Here is a 20,709-nt window from a genome sequence, read left to right on the forward strand (position 1 = left end):
CTTTTGCCACAGAAGGTAACATGTGCATAGATTCTGGGGACGGGGGCAGGGACATCTTTGGGGGCTGGTGAGGAACATTATTCCATCTACTACAAAAAGTGTTTTCACACTGATTTCAGGGAAAACGATCACCAACACTTAGAACTCCATGATTTCAGACTCTTTTGCCCTGACCCTTTTAACTAACTAAATCCTACAGGCCAAGTCTGGCCCTCAGGCTGTTTTTAATTAAACCTTTACTGGAAATATAAAATAAATAAATAAAATAAAATAAAATAAAATAAAATAAAATAAATAAAATAAAACCTTTACTGGAACACAACCATACGCACTCATTTGTGTATTGTCTGTGGATGCTCTCACATAGAGCAGCATAATGAAATTGCTGCAACGCAGGTCACATAGTCGACACGGTCTATAATATTTCCTATCTGGCCTTTTAAAAAAAAGTTTCTGACAAGCAATCATTAGCTACGTCTTTAGTCGTCAGCATTGAATTTCAGATTCATAAGGCTACACAAAAACTTGATCATGGTTGGATTATCCAATGAAATGGTATATGATTATTATTAATCATTGTCACAATTATTCTTACTATTTGGGTATCATGTATCGATGTGTATTGGCTTTTAGTAAGACATCATGCCAAACGCTTTATCTGCAAGTTCATTTAATGCACACACAAAAGTCCTAAGTAGGTATTTGCTCCGATTTCCAAATGTAGAAATTGAGACTTAAAAAGATTAGCATCTTTCTCAAGATAACGTGGCTACTTAGGTTTAGACAAAAGTCACTGAGTTCCAGATCTATGTTCCTAATCCCTCCATATTTCTCTTTTGGGTATTCATTTTACTGAATCGCTGTATCTTTGTCTTATTAATATTTCCATTTAAATTACTATAAATGTGCACATACATAGTAATTATGGATGCAGGATGTTAAAATAAGAAAAAAAATGAGTAAAATGTAGAGAGAGAATCTTGGGCTTGAAGATACTTAGACTCCGACCAGCTTTATAAACTTGCCAACTTACCTAACCTGCCTAGGACGGCTTCCTTATGTTTAAGTGTCAGCTGTGATACTAACTTGAGATAATACACATGATACCACTTTGAGACCATCAGGCACTATAATCACATTAGTTTAGTCCAAGCACAGTCTTGTGAGGTAGAAGATGGGCCCAGGCAAGCTGCACTTTATTATTTGGAGAAGACTCTTAAGAAATGGAAACCTTGAGAACATTTATATTTTTATTTGTGGAACTACATATAAGAGAGAACCTATTTTAGAACAGGCCCTTTTTAAAGGACACACTCCAGGCTCTCTGGATCCCAGCACTCGAGCTTGCTACATTTACGTGAAGACAGTATTCCAAGGTTTTATGAAGATCAGAGCACGCACCACAATAGTACATGAAAAAATATACAAAAAAATCTTCAAGAACTGATATAATCATTCATAAATACATAAATATGTAATTTTTATATTTAGCTTTATGATAGTAAATTCAAGATCTAGGGATAAAAATGTTTATTATGTAACATAGACATAATTTAAGCTACTACGATGTTCAAATTGTTGTTTTCATGTTACAGGTCAGTATTGACCATGTCATTTTTTTTTATACATTTTTTTTAATTTTTTTTTATTTATTTATGATAGTCACAGAGAGAGAGAGAGAGAGAGAGGCAGAGACACAGGCAGAGGGAGAAGCAGGCTCCATGCACCGGAAGCCCGATGTGGGATTCGATCCCGGGTCTCCAGGATCACGCCCTAGGCCAAAGGCAGGCACCAAACGGCTACGCCACCCAGGGATCCCTCATTTTTTTTTTTTTAATCACCTTTTAAGATCTCCTCCTTGTCTATCAGGTAGGCATACTACAACCCAATCGTATTCTGGTTACACATTCTGGAGTTTACCCTGAGCAAATCTGTCAGGAGAGTATAAGCAGTAACTCACTGGTGTTACCTTTACTTTCAGAAAATATGTGCACATTTACACATTTACTGAAATGCATGTGTGGGATTAAAGATGGCTGCATATTCTCTGCTACTCTCCCCATTCAGAGATAAAGCCTAATTCTCTTCCCCTTGAGTCCTGGCCAGCCTTGGTAATTTCTTTAACTGACAGGGTGTGAAGAGGTAATGTTCAGGGGCTTCTGTGGCACCTTCCTGGGCCTCTCGAAATGCTCTCTTTGGGGACCCAGTACTACCACGGGAAGAGTATGGTTCTGAGGCTACCGTACTGGAATGATCACATGTAGGTGCTCTGGTTGTCCCGCTGAGACTACCTTCCAGCCCTCTCCACCAAGATGACAGACATACTATTAAAAAGCCACCTTGACCCTCCAAACCAGACCAAACCCAGGTGACTCTCACCTAACTGAACTCAATCGATACCATGGAACAGAAGAATTGGCAAGGGAAGCACTACTTAAATCATGACCTCCCCCCTCTCCCCAAACCATAGGATATAACAAAATGGTGCTTGTTTTAAGTCATGAGGTTTTGGGTTAGTTTATTATGAAGCAATAGATAAGTAAATCAGTGCATAAAAAAGAATAGTTGCATTATACTGCCAAAAGTCTAAATTTCTCAAAATCTGCAACAAAGTGACCACTATTTATAGTTCAAGCTTTATATTATGGCACAATAATATACATTAGATATGGATAGTCAGATTGTGAACTGAATATGCTGATGATAAGTAAATGCTATGCACAAAAATGCTCATATCTCTCAAAGGACACTGGATTTTATTTTAAGTCATTTACCTACATAATTGTAAAGTTGTATAAATAACCATGATATTTGTAGTCTTACAAATAAACCAAATTAACTAAAATATGGCTATCCAAGACATAGTGAGAGACTTGTTTAACCCACAAACCACTACTTTCATGTCACCCAACATAATTCTGTATCAAGTTAAAGGAACATTTGTGTTAAAAGAACAGTAAGCATCTTAAAATTCACAAAGTACTTTTCTTTATAGCTTATGAAATTGTCTTTAGAAACAATTTCCTTTCCTTTGCTTTAATATGAATAGGTGAAATATTTAGAAATGTTCCCTTATTTTTCCATGCAACCTGTGTAAAGAGGGGTAACAATAAATGAATTGATGGGCAGCCCAGGTGGCTCAGGGGTTTAGTGCCGCCTTCAGCCCAGGGCATGATCTTGGAGACCCGGGATCGAGTCCCATATCGGGCTCCCTGCATGGAGCCTGCTTCTCCCTCTGCCTGTGTCTCTGCCTCTCTCTCTCTCTCTCTCTCTCTCTGTCTCTCATGAATAAATAAATAAAATCTTTTAAAAAACCAAACAATTAATGAGTTACAAAGAAAGCTACATGGTGTACAGAGAGAACAGACGTTTTCTTTGCTTTTTCTCTTGTCCTGGCCCATAGAGACTAGCTTGTAACTAAGTATCTATCAGCAGCTCTTGGCCAGGCCATTAAAAGATTAATAATATCCCAAGTTTCCTTGGAATCCATTTTCCAAATTCAGTTTGGGTTCAAGTTTTTCCATGAAAATTAAGGGTCTTAAAGAAACCAGGCAAAATGCTTTTATCTTGAACAATGTATCTTTTTGATAAAATTTCCTATATAATAAATGTCTAACTACATAGGAAAGTGACTCAATGGTTTGAATTGGAATTACAAACAGGGTTGGCCAAATGTCCATTGGTGATATCTGCTATAGATATTGATGTCAGTTTTAAAATAGATAAGATTAGTCAACAGTTATATAACAAGCAGGGAGACAATAATAATAGATCCAAATAACAACACTGAAATGGAAAGAATTTAAAAAATATAGAACTAAAATATCACTTGAAGCTGGTAGCTAATGTTATGACACACTTTCTAGTGATCCTAACTCTTATTGTGTATTGTGAGTCAGCTTTTATATGAACGTGGGATGGGAAAATGGGAAAAGAGAGTGGGGATCAAAATAAATAAATAAATAAATAAATAAATAAATAAATAAATAAATAAATAAATAAAATAATTTAAAAAAATAAAAAATAAAAATAAAAGAGAGTGGGGATCAGTATTATGTTTCAATATGGAAACTTTGGGGTGCACTAATGTGTGTTTTAATAAGCCTTCCAGATAATTCTGATGGATGCTAATATTTGAAAAAGCTGAGGGCTTAGACTGTAAGTACTTCCACAAGGATCACAAAGTCAAACAAGTAAAGATCAGTATTTGCCTAAATTGTTTGTTTTCTTTCTGAGAATTTCCTTCTTAGGATTCTAACAAGCATGACCACTGTTGATAAACATGCTTTATGTCCTGACCTTCAAGTGGGATATTTGCATGAAAATCAAAGCTTGCAATTTGTGAAGCACCCACTTGCAATCTCTCCTCTATGGACCCCAATCTCCTGCTCATAAGAAAAATTGTGACCAGAGCAGGAGAAGGCCAAGGAAGTGCCCTCCTCAGTGTTGCAGACTTGGAGGAATCAAGTGGTTACTGCTATGAGAAAAATATGAAGCCCTGATCCAACTTTTCTCTGGAAAAAAAACCGTAAGCCTCTGGGAGAGAGAAAGAAAATCCTGTCACCACCAGGACAAGGACACAGACCCACCGTGAAAGGCAAACAGCAACAACAAAACCCCACATCAAACCACTGTTCCCTTCGGGGAAGTACTGGTCTCAGGTTCCTACAGCAATAACAGTAGAGGCCAGCTACTACCATGGGAGGGACAAGAAATTCTCATAGAAGACCAACTGGAGATATAAGATGGAGTTTCTTGTCACAGGAGGGAGACACAGGACACTTAGAAAGGTCACCTCTAAAATCCAAACAATCAGGGCCTGCCTAAGGTGGAAGCTGTACTAAAATAGTAGTGAACCCATCCTCGCCGACAAAGCAGCAAGCACCAAGCAACAAGAATTGCAGTGTGAAGAGGGAAATAACTCATGGCAGAGAACAGGGAAGCTAAAGTAGAAACATTGTGAAATGAATCTGAAATCCCAGTCTCCAATTTAAGAAAAAGGAATTCAAGGCCAATGGTCCACCGAAGGTCATCAGCGGAACAAGAAAACCCAAACTCTTATTTATTATCTAGATATTTCTTCAACAACATCCATTCCCATATACACACGCATGTGCTGATAGTCTCAGAAGAGATGTGTCCACTTCCAGACATAAAATCTCTACTATTATTCACATAATGTTTGGTATTTAATAAGAAATTACATGATACTCGAAAAGGTGAGAAAAACAAAAACAAAAAAACAAAAAAAAACATTCTACTAAGACAGAAAATAAGCAACAGAACAGACTCAGACATGACCAGTATGTTTAAATTATGAGATGGCACCTAAAGTAATTATGATTTGAGTGCCTGGGTGACTCAGTCGATAAAGCATCTGATGTTTGATTTCAGCTCAGGTCATGATCTCAGGGTCCTGAGATCAAGCCCCACGTTGAGCTCCCCAATGGGCATGGAATCTGCTTAAGATTCTCTCTCTCCCTCTGTCTCCACCACTCCCCCCTGCTCACACGCTCTTTTTTAAAAAATAAAGTAACTATAATTAATATGCTAAAGACGCTAGTAAAGGACCACTTCCTATACCATACACAAAAATAAATCCAAAATGTATAAAGACCAAATATGAGACAGGAATCTATCAAAATCCTGGAGGAGAACATAGGCAGCAAACTTTTTGACCTCTGCCACAGCAACTACTTGCTAGACACATCTCCAGAGACAAGAAAACAAAAGCAAAAATTAACTACTGGGACTTCATCAGGATGAAAAGCTTTTGTACAGCAAAGGAAACAATCAACACAACTAAAAGGCAACCTACAGAATGGAAGAAGATATTTGCAAATGACATAATAGATAAAGGGCTAGTATCTAAAATCTATAAAGACCTTACCGAATTAACACCAAAAAAATGAAAAACAATGCAATTAAGAAATGGACAGAAGACATGAACGGGCATTTATCCAAAGAAGACATACAAATGGGCAGCAAACACATGAAAATATGTTCAGCATCACTCGGCATCAGGAAAATACAAATCAAAACTGCAGTGAGATTCCCCCTCACACCAGTGAGAATGGCTAAAATTAACAACAGATGCTGGCAAGGATGGAGAGAAAGGGGACCCTCTTACACTGTTGGTGGGAATGAAAACTGGCGCCGCCACTCTGGAAAACAGTATGAAGGTTCATCAAAAAGTTAAAAATAGAGATACTCTATGACTCAGCAATTGCACTACTAGGTATTTATCCAAATGATATAAACACAGTGATCTGAAAGGACAACTACATCCCAATGTTTACAGCAGTAATGTCCACAATAGCCAAACTATGGGAAGAGGTCAGATATCAATCAATGGATGAGTGGATGAGAAGATGTGGCATATATATAATGGAATATAACTCAGCCATTAAAAAGAATGAAATCTTGCCATTTGCAATGACATGATGGAACTAGAGGGTATTATGTTAAGCGAAATAAATCAGTCAGAGAAAGACAAATACCATATGATTTCACTCATATGTGAAATTTAAGAAACAAAACTGGTAGAGATAGTGGAAGGGAAAGAAAAATAAAATAAGATAAAAACAGAAAGAGAGAGACAAGCCATAAGAGACTCAACTATAGGGAACAAGCTGAGGGTTATTGGAGAGACAGTGGTAGAGGAATGGTGTAACTGGGTGGTGGACATTAAGGAGGGCACTTGATATAATGAGCACTGAGTATTTTTATGCAATTGACAGGTCATTAAATTATACCCCTGAAACTAATAATACACTATATGTTAACTAACTTGAATTTAAAAAAAAAATAAAAAATAAACTCCAGTAAAAATATAGACAATATGCAATCAGGTATGAAATTTTAGCAAAGAGATGATGTTGTGGATTGAATTGTATTCCCCAAAATTCAGACATTGAATCTCTAACCCACAGTCTGAATTTATGTGGGGATAGGGTTTTAAGGGAGGTAATTAACATTAAATGAGGTCATATAGGTGACTAGTCCCATAGGCCTAGTGTCCTTATAAGAAGATGAGAAGACACTAGAAGAAAAGTGCACACACAGAAGAAAAGCCATGCGAGGATACAGCAACCAAGTGGCCATCTACAAGCCAGGAGGTGAGGAGTTACCATACACCAACCCTGACAGCACCTTGATCTTGAACTTCTAGTGTCCAAAACTGTAAGAAAATAATTTTTTTGTTGTCTTAGCCACTCAGTCTATGGTATTTTGTTATGGCAACCCAGGTAAACTAATAAACATGGAAGCTATACTAATGAGTCAAATAAAAATCCTAGAAAAAAAAAAAACACGGTAAGGGAGATAAAGAATGTATTAACAAGCTCATCAGGAGACTCAAGAGAGCCAGAGAAACAATCACTGAAATTGAAGATAGGTCCATAGAAATTATTCAACTCACACTCAAAAAGAGTGACAAAAATTAAGAGAGCAACAAGAATTATGGTATAATATAAAACAATCTAGCATACATATGAATTGAATCCCAGAAGGAAAGGATTGACAATAGTAAAAAAGAACTTTGCGAATAAATAATGGTAGAGAATTTTCAGAAGTTCCTAACAATATCACAATACCACAATACAGATGGAGGAAATTCAGAGAATTTTTAGAAGAATAAATCCCATAAAATTTCTCAATACACATGCACACACACACACACACACACACACACACACACCCCTAGATACATTATACTCAAACTGATAAAAAAAAATGTTGAAGATACCAATAGGAAAAAAAGGAATAAATACAAGAGTTTTAACAGGCTTATGAGAAACCAATAAAGCCAGAAAATAATGGAGTCAGTTTAAAATATAGACAAGAAAATAAAATTGTCATCCTAGAATTCTATACCCAATAAAAATATCTTTAAAGAGTGATACTGCAAAAAAAAAAAAAGTGATACTGCACTGACATAAGCTACACAAAATATAAGAGGAATCTGTCTTTAGACACAAGGAATACAATAGCAGACAAAATGTGGATCTACAAAAAACAATGTCTTCAGAAAATCTATTTTCCCAAGTCCTTCATTAGCTAACTGCACTGCTGAAAAGCCATGAGCTCTAGAATGGTCCTCTCAATCAGGACCTTGGACAGGACTGGCAACTAATCACGTTCCCACAATGCCGTCATCTAATCATCGAGCATCTTTCCAAAGAATGGCTTCAATAAATTGATGTCTCTATTTGGAAAGTCATTTACTGATATTTTACAAATACGGTGACTGCACGAAACTCCATATGATGGCTATGAATGTCTTGGTGACTTCCTCTAATGTCATTGTTATAATGCCATGTATACGTAATGCTTCTCCCCCCTTCCCCTACTAAGTTCCCTGAAAAGAAAGGTTAAAAACAAAGTTTTAAAATTAATCTTATGGCTGGGCTGGTCCAGTTAGCTACTACACATTGACTGGTAGTCTCATTCTCAGGACAACGTTTTGTCCTTTATTATGGTGCCACCAGACTGTTCTGAGCATTGCTGGCTGGCATTCTCTCCTGCTTTTAACAATAACATGCTATGGGAAATTGTCAAAATTTCTATATTCTTATGATTATTTCTGTATATTACATGCTTCAAGTACTCTGAAGCCTGTAATGAAACTTAATGTATATTATCAGATGATCAGAACAGAATGCATTACAAAGAATACAGGAGGAAGGACAAACATTACATTCATATTGGAATTTGGAGGAAATCTGAGGATATCAGGATCCATCTAAAAGAGGCAACTATGTAATGCAAAAATGACTTGTGGTTACAAGACAAAATTAGTTTCATAAAAAACGTATATGGTTTGTACGTGAGGTATATAGAATTGACACAACCAGTACTATGCTATGAAAATAGTCACTTTAATTCTTTCTTGCCGAATTTCTGATGATTTTTTGTCCCTTCCTTTATTTTCCCCATTTGGAAACATGATGAACAATAACATGTTAGGAAGTAGAGCCTCCTGTTTTGCAGTAGCTTTGACAGTGCCTTTGAAAGCACCCAGGACAGGAACACCCTATGAGAACTACATGGCTGCCGTTACTGTCGTCTCGATCTAGGAAGTCAGGGATTTGTTCAATGTAAGTAGGAAAGCATAAGAAAGGAAATCTTTTCCAGCTGCCCACTAATTCAATTCAATTAAATAAACGTTCATTTTATTTCTACGTGCTGGCTAAGAAAAGACATGGGCAGTCAGTTTAATAGAAGAAGGACGAGCTCACTTACTAATTTGATTCGATGGCCAGGAGTGGCACTGATTTCCCATGTGCATTCCTTCCTGCTCGGGTACTTGTCTGGCCAGTTGGGACTGGTGATAAAGCCACTTGGACTGTGGATCTTCTGTTCACACTCAGCTGTGCCAATGACAATAATATCAATCAGTGTGCAAATCTAGCCCAGGATTGATTTAGCAAAAAAAAAAAAAAAAAAAAAAAAAAAAAAAAAAAAGTAGCCTATTTACCCCCTACACTGCTGAAAGATTTCCCTGAATACTAACTAATCACCACCCCAGTCTGTTATCAGAGTCATCTGCTTTGGCAAACATGTCGCTGATCATAATCAGGCAATGTTTGTTTTCTTGCTTACATGAAATTAAGTGTTTACAATGAGTTAGATAAATGCCTAAAAGAAAATGAACTATTTTAAGTCGCTGGATCTGAAAGCTCAGATTTTAACAGAGCAACATGTATTGACAATGAAGGATATCAACACTTGGCACCTGAAAAATATTTAATGCAATGCCACAAATTAAAATCAATGGACTATGCCTTTTTCAAGTCCTATTTTTCCATTAGCAGAAACATCATTTACAGCTAATTAACATCATTCAGCCACTTTATGGATCATGTATTTACATTTTATCTCACCCATAGTAAAAGTAAACACTTGAATACCTACACTATAATTTTAGCTGCTGAAGTAAATTAATCCTAATTTTATCAAAATGAAGTGCAGCACTAAAGAGAAAAATAAGTGAACAGCTACTAGCCATGGAAATAGCTTCTGAACTAATTTCAAAAATTATTTTACTCAACTAATAGGAAATTTAGGTTTTTTCACAATTAAAATGGCCTTACCTTAAAGGAAACTATTCCACATTGTTAACATAAAACTTCAAAAATGTTTAATATCAAAAAATATTTAATATCCTCAGGTTCTGTCCATTCTCTGTAACTCATGAAGCATCACCCTACACGTACTAATGTAGACTGGGAATTATTTGTTGTGTATGAGCTATCCCTCCTAAAACACAATTAATTCTTTGAAATCTTCCAAGAAATCTCTTTGGAGCAATTCTTTCCTACGCGGACAAAACACCTGTTCGGCTGCACAGCCATGTGATAGGAGTACGACGCCCAACATAAATATGCTGTTGTTGCATTCCTTACTACTAGATCTTTCTCTTAATCGTGATAGGTTTCCATAGGGAGATTCAGACTCAACATAGGAATACAAAAAAAGAGAAGAAATTCAGTTCCTTTCAAATAACATAGGATCATGTAGCAAGTCTTAGATTCTAGATCCTAAGGGTCTTCTAGGTTCCATTATCCCTGTCCTTGCTTTGCAATATGAAATATGGAGCCTCCAGGATCCAGAAATAACCTATAAGATAAAGCCAAGAGGCTCACTGCTAAATTGTAGAAGGTGTCCATTCCATAACATAAGAGTTAAAAGAAAATCCAAACCCTTTACTGGCAATAAAAATGAGCTTTATTAGGGATACCTAAATATTGTTCTACCTAAAAGCAAGCTTCCTGTGAAATCCTTTCTTGAAAATGTTTACTGTAATAAACAGAGAATTGAGGTATCTAAATTATATTTGTTACTTGTGAACCACAGGATATATGCATACTTTGCAAAAACTGTCTCTTTTTTTTCTCTGAATTATCTTCCATAACTGTAAAATAACTGGACTATTCCCCAGCCTGTTAATTTAATAGAATACTAAGTTACAAGTATCAGAGTCCTCACAGGTTTATCGTCATATAAGAAAGTAAAAAGGTGGGGGTAGGGGGATCCTGTTTGTATATGATTCTGGGCAATACCACTGGCTCAATGAAAAAATAGAAAAAAAAAAAAAAACCCTGACATGTGACAATATTTGAAAGGAACTGAATGGAACAAGGGTCAGCTCAGGATATCCTGTACTATTCCAATGTTCATACAAAGAGCTTCTATCTAACTATGATTCTAGCCAGGGACCTACCAATATACATGTGCCAATAACTAAAGTTATAAAATCTGCCATAATAATTCTTTCAAAATGGGCATAAATCCAATTTAAGTAGGGAATTCAGGAGCAAAACCCTCAAAGGATGAAATAAAAATTGAGTCACTATTTCTTGCTCCCATCTAGCTCATACTGGCTAAGAAGATAAAGATAACTGTTTTTATAAAATCAGAATATTATAAGGCCTTTGGGCCCCGAAGCTGATAACTATCGTTGTGCTATTAAAATGATTTTTTTTTTTTTTTGGCCAAACCCGTGACTTAAAACTTTAAATGGCACAGTATCTACCATTTTCAAATGTCTTTCCTCTGGTAGGCATTTGAGTTTGATACTCTTGGTATTTAAAGTGCCATTCCTCATATAGCACATACACGAGATATCCTGCGGAGGGAAATTAAACCAAATGCAAAACATTTAGTGGAAGTCAAGTTTAAATATGGAGAATGTTATAAGGTCTGTTCTACAAGGACCTGGGTGCTTTTCTAGCTGCCAGATGGCATCATAGCCGCTTCGATGTCTGTTACACAAAGTTATTCTAATGCCACCCATGTGTGAAGTGCCAAACCTTTAGGTATTAGGAGGCTTCCAATGGTATGCCTTGGATCTCTGAACACTGCACATATTTCATTTTTTGACATTTGAATAGTCAACAATGATATCACTCATTGATATGATTAACCCTACTTGGAAGCAGAGCTTTACCCAAACTCCATGCAATTCTAGATGTTGTCAAGAAAAGAACATTCCTTTCATACCTTCCTTGCAGTCATGTTTATTTTCATGCAGCACAAATCCGTTACGGCACTGACACATGTAGCTTCCCATTGTGTTGACACACTCATGTTGACACCCGCCATTATCCTTAGAGCATTCATCTTTGTCTAGCAAAAAGATAACCCCACAGTTTAGTAAGTAGCTTTATTTTTTTTAATTTTTTTTATTTAGTTATGATAGTCACAGAGAGAGAGAGAGGCAGAGACACAGGCAGAGGGAGAAGCAGGCTCCATGCACCGGGAGCCCGACGTGGGATTCGATCCCGGGTCTCCAGGATCGCGCCCTGGGCCAAAGGCAGGCGCCAAACCGCTGCGCCACCCAGGGATCCCCTAGTAAGTAGCTTTAAACACAAAGGGTATCAAAGGAGGAGTCTTTTAGGTGTGGTTAACACTGACCAAGGCAAGGGTAAACTAAGTCACAGCTTTCTTTGTTCCTAACAAAACCCAAAAAATTTATAGTGTCTTAGCTTTACCCACTCCTTGTTTAGCTTGGAGCCTTGTACCATGAGTTTCTAAGATGATCGGCTGTAGGATGACAACTTGAGGCCTCCTTCACTCCTATGCTGGAGTGGGAGTTTTGAGTAGGAGCCAGGAAATGAATGAATCTTTTTCCAACTAATCCTAAACATTTATTGCCAATTTTAAAAAATAAATTTAAAATTGTGAGTATTTTGAATGAATGTGGGAACTAGCATTTAAGAAGAGGGCAACCCTTCAATATATTAGCCATGGTGTATAGACAGAGGCTAAACAAGGTTCCAAAATCTGTATATAATCACTTAAAAAAAATCTCTCAGTATCTCTCAGTATACCATTGATTTTGTTGTTGTCGTTGGTGTTGTTGTTAACTTTGCTGTTATTATGGTCAGCCTTGATTAATCTGGGCCCTTCATGACAGCCCAAGACAGAAAAAGGCATCATTAGATTATCCTAAAGAAGCAAGTTAATTCATATATTTGAAACAAATCTACTCCTGCAGACTAGTTTATTAATAAGTAATTCCCTGAAAAGGCTTTTAGTGTGCTAGAAATAAGAGTTAGAATAGGAAATATGAGCTTTAAGAAATAGCCAACAAATTCACTACAGGGAAAAAAGCCAAACTAGATTAGCAGGCAGTCAATCAGTGAGAAGCATCAGCCACCGAACTATGCCACTCAGCTGTCATTCCATGGCTGGCTTGTCCATTAAAGTCAAAACTGGCAGATTGCTCCTGACACACATAGATGATGACACATCACTCAGACTTTCATCAACTCCCACAGCATCGAGAGCAAAAAGGACACATGACAGTCATATCAGAGGTTGCCTGAATTCGAAATTTATACTGTCAACTAATTTTTCTAGTGACAATTTGTGAGCTCATGGTGGCACACTGATAGCTAAAGCTATTTTTGCTTTTTTTATATCAAATCAATATTCACTCTATGGAAATGGGCTTAGGAAAAAACATTTTTTTTAAAAGAACCTGATAATAATTTTTAAGGATGCATCTATTTTTCCACGTTTGGAGACTGATTACATGACATTGAGCACACGTGCTTCTGGGAAATATTCATGAATCGGCAATATCAGAATGCTCCAAATGCATACGGGCAGTCCCAAAGTTCTAAAGAATATATCAGAATCAATACATCTGTGATTCATGGGTTCTCTATCTATCTTTAACACCTCCACGACACTTTTATTATTAGTTACCATGTAGCCTAAGCAAAATAAAAGTAGAAAAAAGAAAACGATTCTTTAAAAGAGCATCAACATGCATGAGAAATCAGAAGTTAATACGGGATTAGCCCTATAATTCATTTTAGAGAAATTTATAATCATTTCAAAGTTCCATTCCCTTAATTGTGTCAATAGTGAAAATTATAGTTTGTGAGTTATGAATGACTTCTGCAAAACGGGTGCATGGCAAGCCATATTTCTTTCCTTGCAGGTGTCAGCCACTTGCATTTTCCAATTCAGACAGTCAGGCAGTACATGATTTAAACTCATTATTTTAATGTGACTTTCCAGAGACTCTTTATTTAAGACGCTTCAGAAAAAAATAGAACCTCATGAGTGGATGTAGAAATACACTTTCTTTGTTAAATGGAAATAACCAATTTAAAATTTCTGGTGCCAGAATTACACTGAAATAGTTACATATTTCCTATGAAAATGTTTATATGATGAATGTCTGATATTCTTAAAATAACACCTGCTAGGCTGAACCTTAGTTAAGTACTATATAGGTCAACCAGACTTTTGAGAGTTCACTGGAAATCTAACAACTGTAAGCAAATTAAGAGAAATGACTGGTAAACAGATGAAGTGTTCAGAGAACCGATGGTGGGCAGGGACTGCTGGAATCCTCTTTTTTATCTGGACCTGTTTGGCTTGCCATTCATGAGCGAAATAAAAGTGTTAAAATGCAAACATGAACACAAGCTATTATTCATGCATTTTTAAGTCCACAGTTATTTTCATAATAAAAACAACTCCAATACCTAAGATATTTCGGACACTTAAAACTTTAGTAGAAATCTCAAGTACGAGGTTATGTTTCTAGGAAGAATTACTTGCTTTAGATTTGGTAGAATGTAAGATGATAGAATGATATTAGAACATAATATTACCAGAAGAACTGTGGTTAATGGTGACTAAAGGGAAATAAAGTTGAAAGTGAAATCGATCACGTTGCATGGTAGTTATTTGTAGCCAATTATTCATCTTTATGTTGTTTGGGGAAAATAATTAATAATTGAAAAATAATCTTTAGAGGAAAAACAAGAGGAAGAAGATTTTATATGGTCATTACTAAGTATCCATAGTACTGTTTTCCCCATTGATTGGTGTTTCCTGCCCTCACCCCCACATCTGCTAGCGCCTAATATAATCAATGTCATGTAAACATCAAAAGTAAGCACAACACACTACTAGAATATGTATATTCTCTACATATATTAACCTAGAGTTTAGCTAAAAATCAAAACTAGACTAATCAAAACAGCAACTAAAAGAAGCAGAGGAAAGTTATCATGCCCAGCAAAGTAGCATATAAAAATGTGTCTCCACATGTCAAATAATTATATGAAAAGAGAAAAATTTCAGTAAACATTGGAAAACTTATGCACACAATTTACATCATGCAGACAAAGAAAGCTTTTTATTTAATATTTAAGTCATCTAGGGAGTAATGAATACAGTGTGGTTATTTTTTAAGTGCTTGTTTTATTTTAGGTACTGTTTTAGTAGAAGTAAATAAAACTAACTAAGTCAATGCAATTTCTGATTAGCTGCTGATGAGAAATAGCAACATCCCAAAAGACGAAGTCCGCAAATATATTCCGGACTTCTTATGAATGAAAGTCATCAAACTAGAGGAAAAAAGCTAGTAGCAGACGTGCTTATGTTTTCACTTTCTTTCCCATTCTCCTCTTAGGACATACAGACTGCACATATTTTGAATAATGAAAATCCAAAAGAGAGAAGGGAAAAGGATGCAGCTGTAAATATTTCTTGGAATGTCCGCATAATAAATTTAATAATCGAGAATTCTACCAATAACTCATTTGAAATTTTCCGGTGTTTTCCTACTGGAGGCACAAAAATTTTAAAGTAGTTTTTATGAGTGAGAGAAACAAATGTTTTGCTGAGTAGAAATAAAACATTTCTTCTCTGCAGATGGAAATTTGCCTCCTTCTTTAGAATGGTCACATCTGCTTTCCATTCCTTCGTGTGAGATAAAGGAAAGGTCCATTATTAGGAAAAAAGGAGGTGGCGTTTTCCCATCAGAGGCCTGTGGAGCACGTCTGAGACTATCAGCAGCCATCAGCTATGAATAATACATACTGGATGGAACCGAAGTGGCAACCTGTACCAAATTCTTGCAAGACTCAAAAATAAGAATTTTCTCTTTGCAGAAAGCTTCCTTGTCTGTGGGAAACAAAAAGGTAAAGGGTCCAAGCCCCAGACCGGAAACATATATGAGCAGATATACACACAAGAAAGGACGAAAGATAAAATAAGCAGGCTTACTCACGCCCCCGCAAGCACACGAGCACACAAACACTCCCATGCGTGTGCACGCGTATACATGGCACATGCGAGTTTCAACACAGAACTGACAATAGTCCTCTTCCAAACAGCACAAATACACTAATATCACCCTGTATGCTAAGAATTAGAATTCTTACTAATTCTAATTCTTACTGATTTTAGAATTTCTTTTTTTTTTAAGATTTTAAAAATTTATTTGACAGAGAGAGAGAGAGAGAGAGAGAGCACAGAAGCCAGGGAAGAGTAAGAGGGAGAAGCAGACTCCAGCTGAGCAGGACGTTGGGACCTTGACCTAAGCCGGAGGCAGACACTTAACCAACTAAGTCACCAAGACCACCCCATATATATATATATTTTTATAAACCTGCTAATGTCTCCAACTATGAAAGAACCGACACCTACTGGGTATTTGATTTTAGAATTTCAATAAAAGTCTGAGAAAACCAATAGCGCTAATGAACTCTACTGAGAGCTAGGCAAAGACAACTTGCTCTTTCCAAGACATGGAAATATTTCAGTATCATTAAATAATGAAAACTTGTTAAAATCGCAGGAAAGTTTTGTTTAATTATCTGAAGTCAATCACATTAACACTTACAGTTTTCTTAGAATAATATGGGGCTGAATTTCTTCTAATGGTATCTGCGAGCATTACATTAGAGAGAGGGTGTACAGGAGAAGGAGGTAACGGGGTGACCGCACGCAATCAAAGGCGGGTAAAATGAGGAGCAGGTCTGCTGAAATCACTTGGATTTGGGGTAGAACAATCACACACATCATTTTTTCCGACTCCTACATTTGTTACAGACAGAAATGAACTGGAAGTCAGGAAAGCCGGGTCTTATTCTGTTTTTGCCACTGAGCAAGTCGCTAGGTCTTCAATACAAGATTCGTGAGAGACTCTGCTCTTAAATCAGGTTTATTCTCCAGATTAACTTCTCCAGGTAACTTTGCTTAACCACTTAAAATACATAAGCGGTATCACGTCTACCTGTGCAGATTTGCATACTTGTATTCAAATGCACCACCGTACAAAATTAAGTTTGATTTTACTATCACGTAAAGTAAGTTATTAGTGTTAATGGAAAAACAAATCTCATTCAGTCCAAAAAAAAATCAGAGTGATATACTGTTGGGCCAGACTGTCTTCTAGAAAATGCTTACGCTGTTTCCGATGTAGCTACAAGACTCAAAAGACATAATTTTATATCATGCCCAAATAGTTTTGCTTTGATTGCCTTAATTTCCTTATTTGCCTTCATACTACTTCATTATATTGTTTTTTAAATCTATCCTAAAATCAGTACTGTACATGACACTGATTTTTTTTTTTTTAGCGGACGTCGGGGACTCCCTGCTGTAGATGTAACACAGGAACCTCTCAACGGTCAAGCTATAGCATTGTTTCATGTTCAATGAAAGGTTTTATTATGTTATTGCTAAGATTTTAAATCAGAATTTATCGTGAGGGTTTCTTATTTTTGTAAACAGGGATGTTACGGAATTCAACATTATTTTGCTAATAAGTTCTCTTAGAGTCATTCTTCTGATTCTATTTCTTAGGCCCATAAAATGCTTATTTAAAATGAGAAGCTATGTGCAAAGAGAACTAGAATCTCTGTGATTGTTTTATAATCTTGTATTTGGAAATGACACTATAAAAGTCTGATTTCACAGTACACATTAAAAATCGAAATCTATTCTCTTGTGTCTTTTTTCTTGATGTATCACTTAGCTGCTAGAAAACTAGAATTCGTTTTTGAATAACTTTCCTTTCCAAATAACGCGGAATCACCTATTATCAAATACTGTTTCTTCTTTTGATTGAATCCTTGGTAATTGTTCCTGGTACAAGACTGTGGAAAAAACAGCTGAGCATGTCATATTTCTCATCACGTTTTGATAAATCCACAACCACTTCTGAAATCTTTAGAACAGGGATTACAAACAGAAGCATTTAACACTGAGTCTTCGTAAGACATCTCTGGATTAACCTACACAACACAGTGACACATTTATTCGACCATCTATAATAAGGTAATATTATTAACTAACTGTGAAGTTAAAATCATAAAATTTAACCTATCACAAAATACTTGTATTATTAACCTCTATTAATCTATATTAATTAATTAATTAAAGAGATGACTTCAAATGTTTCTTCACTCTCAAAGATCAAAGTCTATTAGGTAATGTTTGCAAATCTAGAAATACCTAGAGTGACAGCAATATGATATGCGTTTTTCCTCTAAAGTTATTTTAGAGGCACCTGGGTGGCTCAGTTGGTTAAGCATCTGACTTTTGATTTGGACTCAGGGTTGTGGGATCAAGCCCCACATCAGGCTCTGCACTGAGCATAGAGCCTGCTTCAGATTTTCTCTCTCTCTCTCTCTCTCTTCCTCTGCCCCTCCCACTGCCCCTGCTCAAAACCTAATTAATTAAAATTATATTTTATATTTAAATTGAAAACAGAGAAATTGGAGAAAAACTATGATGCACCATCTTCCCACCTTAGCACAAACATTCTTGGTATTTTCATACGGCAACTTTGATTTGTTCCCACCACACGCTTAGCTGTATGCACAGTGTGCAGATAGTTTCACACCTAGATTTCCATTGATGTTTTATCATCTACGACTTTTTACATCACAGAATCAGTAAGCCATCTTTGTGGTGTAGAAAAGCCCACAAAGTGTATTTGCTATAGTTTATTTACCATTTTCCTCTTGTCATACCATTGGGTTGTTTTGAGTTTCTATCATTGTAACAGTATATTGAAATCCTTCTTCCAGATCTTGAAACATTTCCTTAAAAATGTGTCTCAAGAATGAGATTTCTGAGGCAACTAGAATAATCATTGTAATGATTCTTGATTCCTAGGTTAAATTTCTTTTTGAAGAGTTTGTCACAATAAACCCAGTAATGTATTTTATCAAACCCTCCAAGAGTAAACCTTAGAAAACAAAAATGTCCTTCAATTTTGTTTGAGAAATACCGTATCCCCATGGTTTACATGTCTATTTTTTTAACTTATTTTTTTAAGATTTTATTTATTTATTCACGAGAGACAAAAAGAGAGAGAGGCAGAGACACAGGCAGAGGGAGAAGCAGACTCCATGCAGGGAGCCTGATGCGGGACTCGGTCCTGGGACTCTAGAATCACACCCTGAGCCGAAGGTCAGACGTTCAACTGCTGAGCCACCCGGGCGTCCCTACATGTCTGTTTTCTAATAAATTTAATGAATTATTTGACTTTGAACAAGTGATTATATATAATTACACTTACAGCATTATTAGGCCTTAAAAATAACATCTTCAATGTGAATAGAGCCTATCTACTAGAATAGGTGATCTGTTAGAAATTACAATTTTGTGTGATGATCATAAGGACATCAGGTAAACTAAGTCTGAACTTGTGGCCATCTCTTGTTAGTGCCACACCGGCTCTTTATCATAATAGAATGTTTTTATCTTCCCTTTCCTGAGCAAACATCTTCCCCATTAACAGAAACTCCCAGGAAATTAAACATAAAATAGATCTAATACTCATCCAGAACCACAGTATTATAAATATGAATCTGACAAAGTGCTGATATTTTTCAGTGGATCAAAAAGAAGCCACTGGAAGTTTACACTTAATTATCTTGGACCTTATAAATTATTAATCTAATAAAGAAGTGTAAAGTATATCTGTTGTTTTTCAGGTCACAAATATGTTCAGTTACATGCTATTTGCAAGGGGCATGACCAGCTCTTAGACAAACCAAGACAAACTAGTATTTAAATGCTTTGTGACACTAAGCAGTTCACTTAATTCCTCAGCTGCTTCGTCTGTCAAGTGAATATGATAATGAGAATACTATACCCTTATTTTGAATATTAAAGAGACGATGCATGCCTGCGTAATAAATTCTCAAAATGGTAGCTATCATACGAACACTCGTCCCATTTACTTAACTACTCATACTCCATCAAACAATTTAGGCTAGCCTCGATCAACCTGAAGCACTGTCACCCAGTTGATTTACACTTTTTTAAATATAGCACTGAGAAATACCCAAAACAGATACAACTTCCTAAAATGATCTGCATCAGTGGATATGATTTATAGCAAATTTTAGTTCCCAAGGGCTGAAGTACTACCGAGGTGCTCAGGTAATGTTACAAAGCACAGCTGCCCAGAGGAAGGAATAAAGACTCTGTGCTTGGATGTGCTGCAGAACAGCATCTTTATGTGCCTTCATATCTGTTTTATAAGAATTAAAGTAGCATTTTTTTTTTATATTTCAATAGTCTATTTCTAAAGACACAATCCATCTTTACAATTTGGGAAGTTTTTCCTGACCAATAATATCAGACAGTGAATTTTAAATATTCTGAGTTCTAGCTCTAAACTTAATCATACTTTGCCACTGGTATAAGTAGCATGTAGCTTTTTAAAAACTAAATATGAAATAAAATGTATGACTATGGTAAAGTAAAAAGGATCCCGAATATTATTAATATTATGATAAAATGTACTCACTTTATAATTTCAATTTTAAAATAAATATTTAGGTGGTTCTAAAACAAGGACTTTTATATCTAACCACTGGGTCACCTACAATTTGTAAAGCGCATGATGTTTATAAAACAGTGAAGTCTAAGAAT

General features: G+C 36.1%; 1 protein-coding gene across 1 annotated transcript in view; it reads right to left on the reverse strand.

Annotated features, from left to right (window-relative positions):
- TLL1 (tolloid like 1) overlaps positions 1–20,709 on the reverse strand; it is a 195,013-nt gene that overhangs the window by 17,092 nt on the left and 157,212 nt on the right. The window contains exons 17-18 of the mRNA XM_055336633.1: positions 12,004–12,129; positions 9,244–9,371 (exon numbers count right to left, since the gene is read on the reverse strand). Coding sequence (XP_055192608.1) covers positions 9,244–9,371; positions 12,004–12,129 — 254 coding nt within the window. The remainder of the gene's footprint in view (positions 1–9,243; positions 9,372–12,003; positions 12,130–20,709) is intronic.

The sequence above is a fragment of the Nyctereutes procyonoides genome, unplaced genomic scaffold (genome assembly GCF_905146905.1).
Source record: "Nyctereutes procyonoides isolate TBG_1078 unplaced genomic scaffold, NYPRO_anot_genome, whole genome shotgun sequence".
Lineage (NCBI taxonomy): Eukaryota > Metazoa > Chordata > Mammalia > Carnivora > Canidae > Nyctereutes > Nyctereutes procyonoides.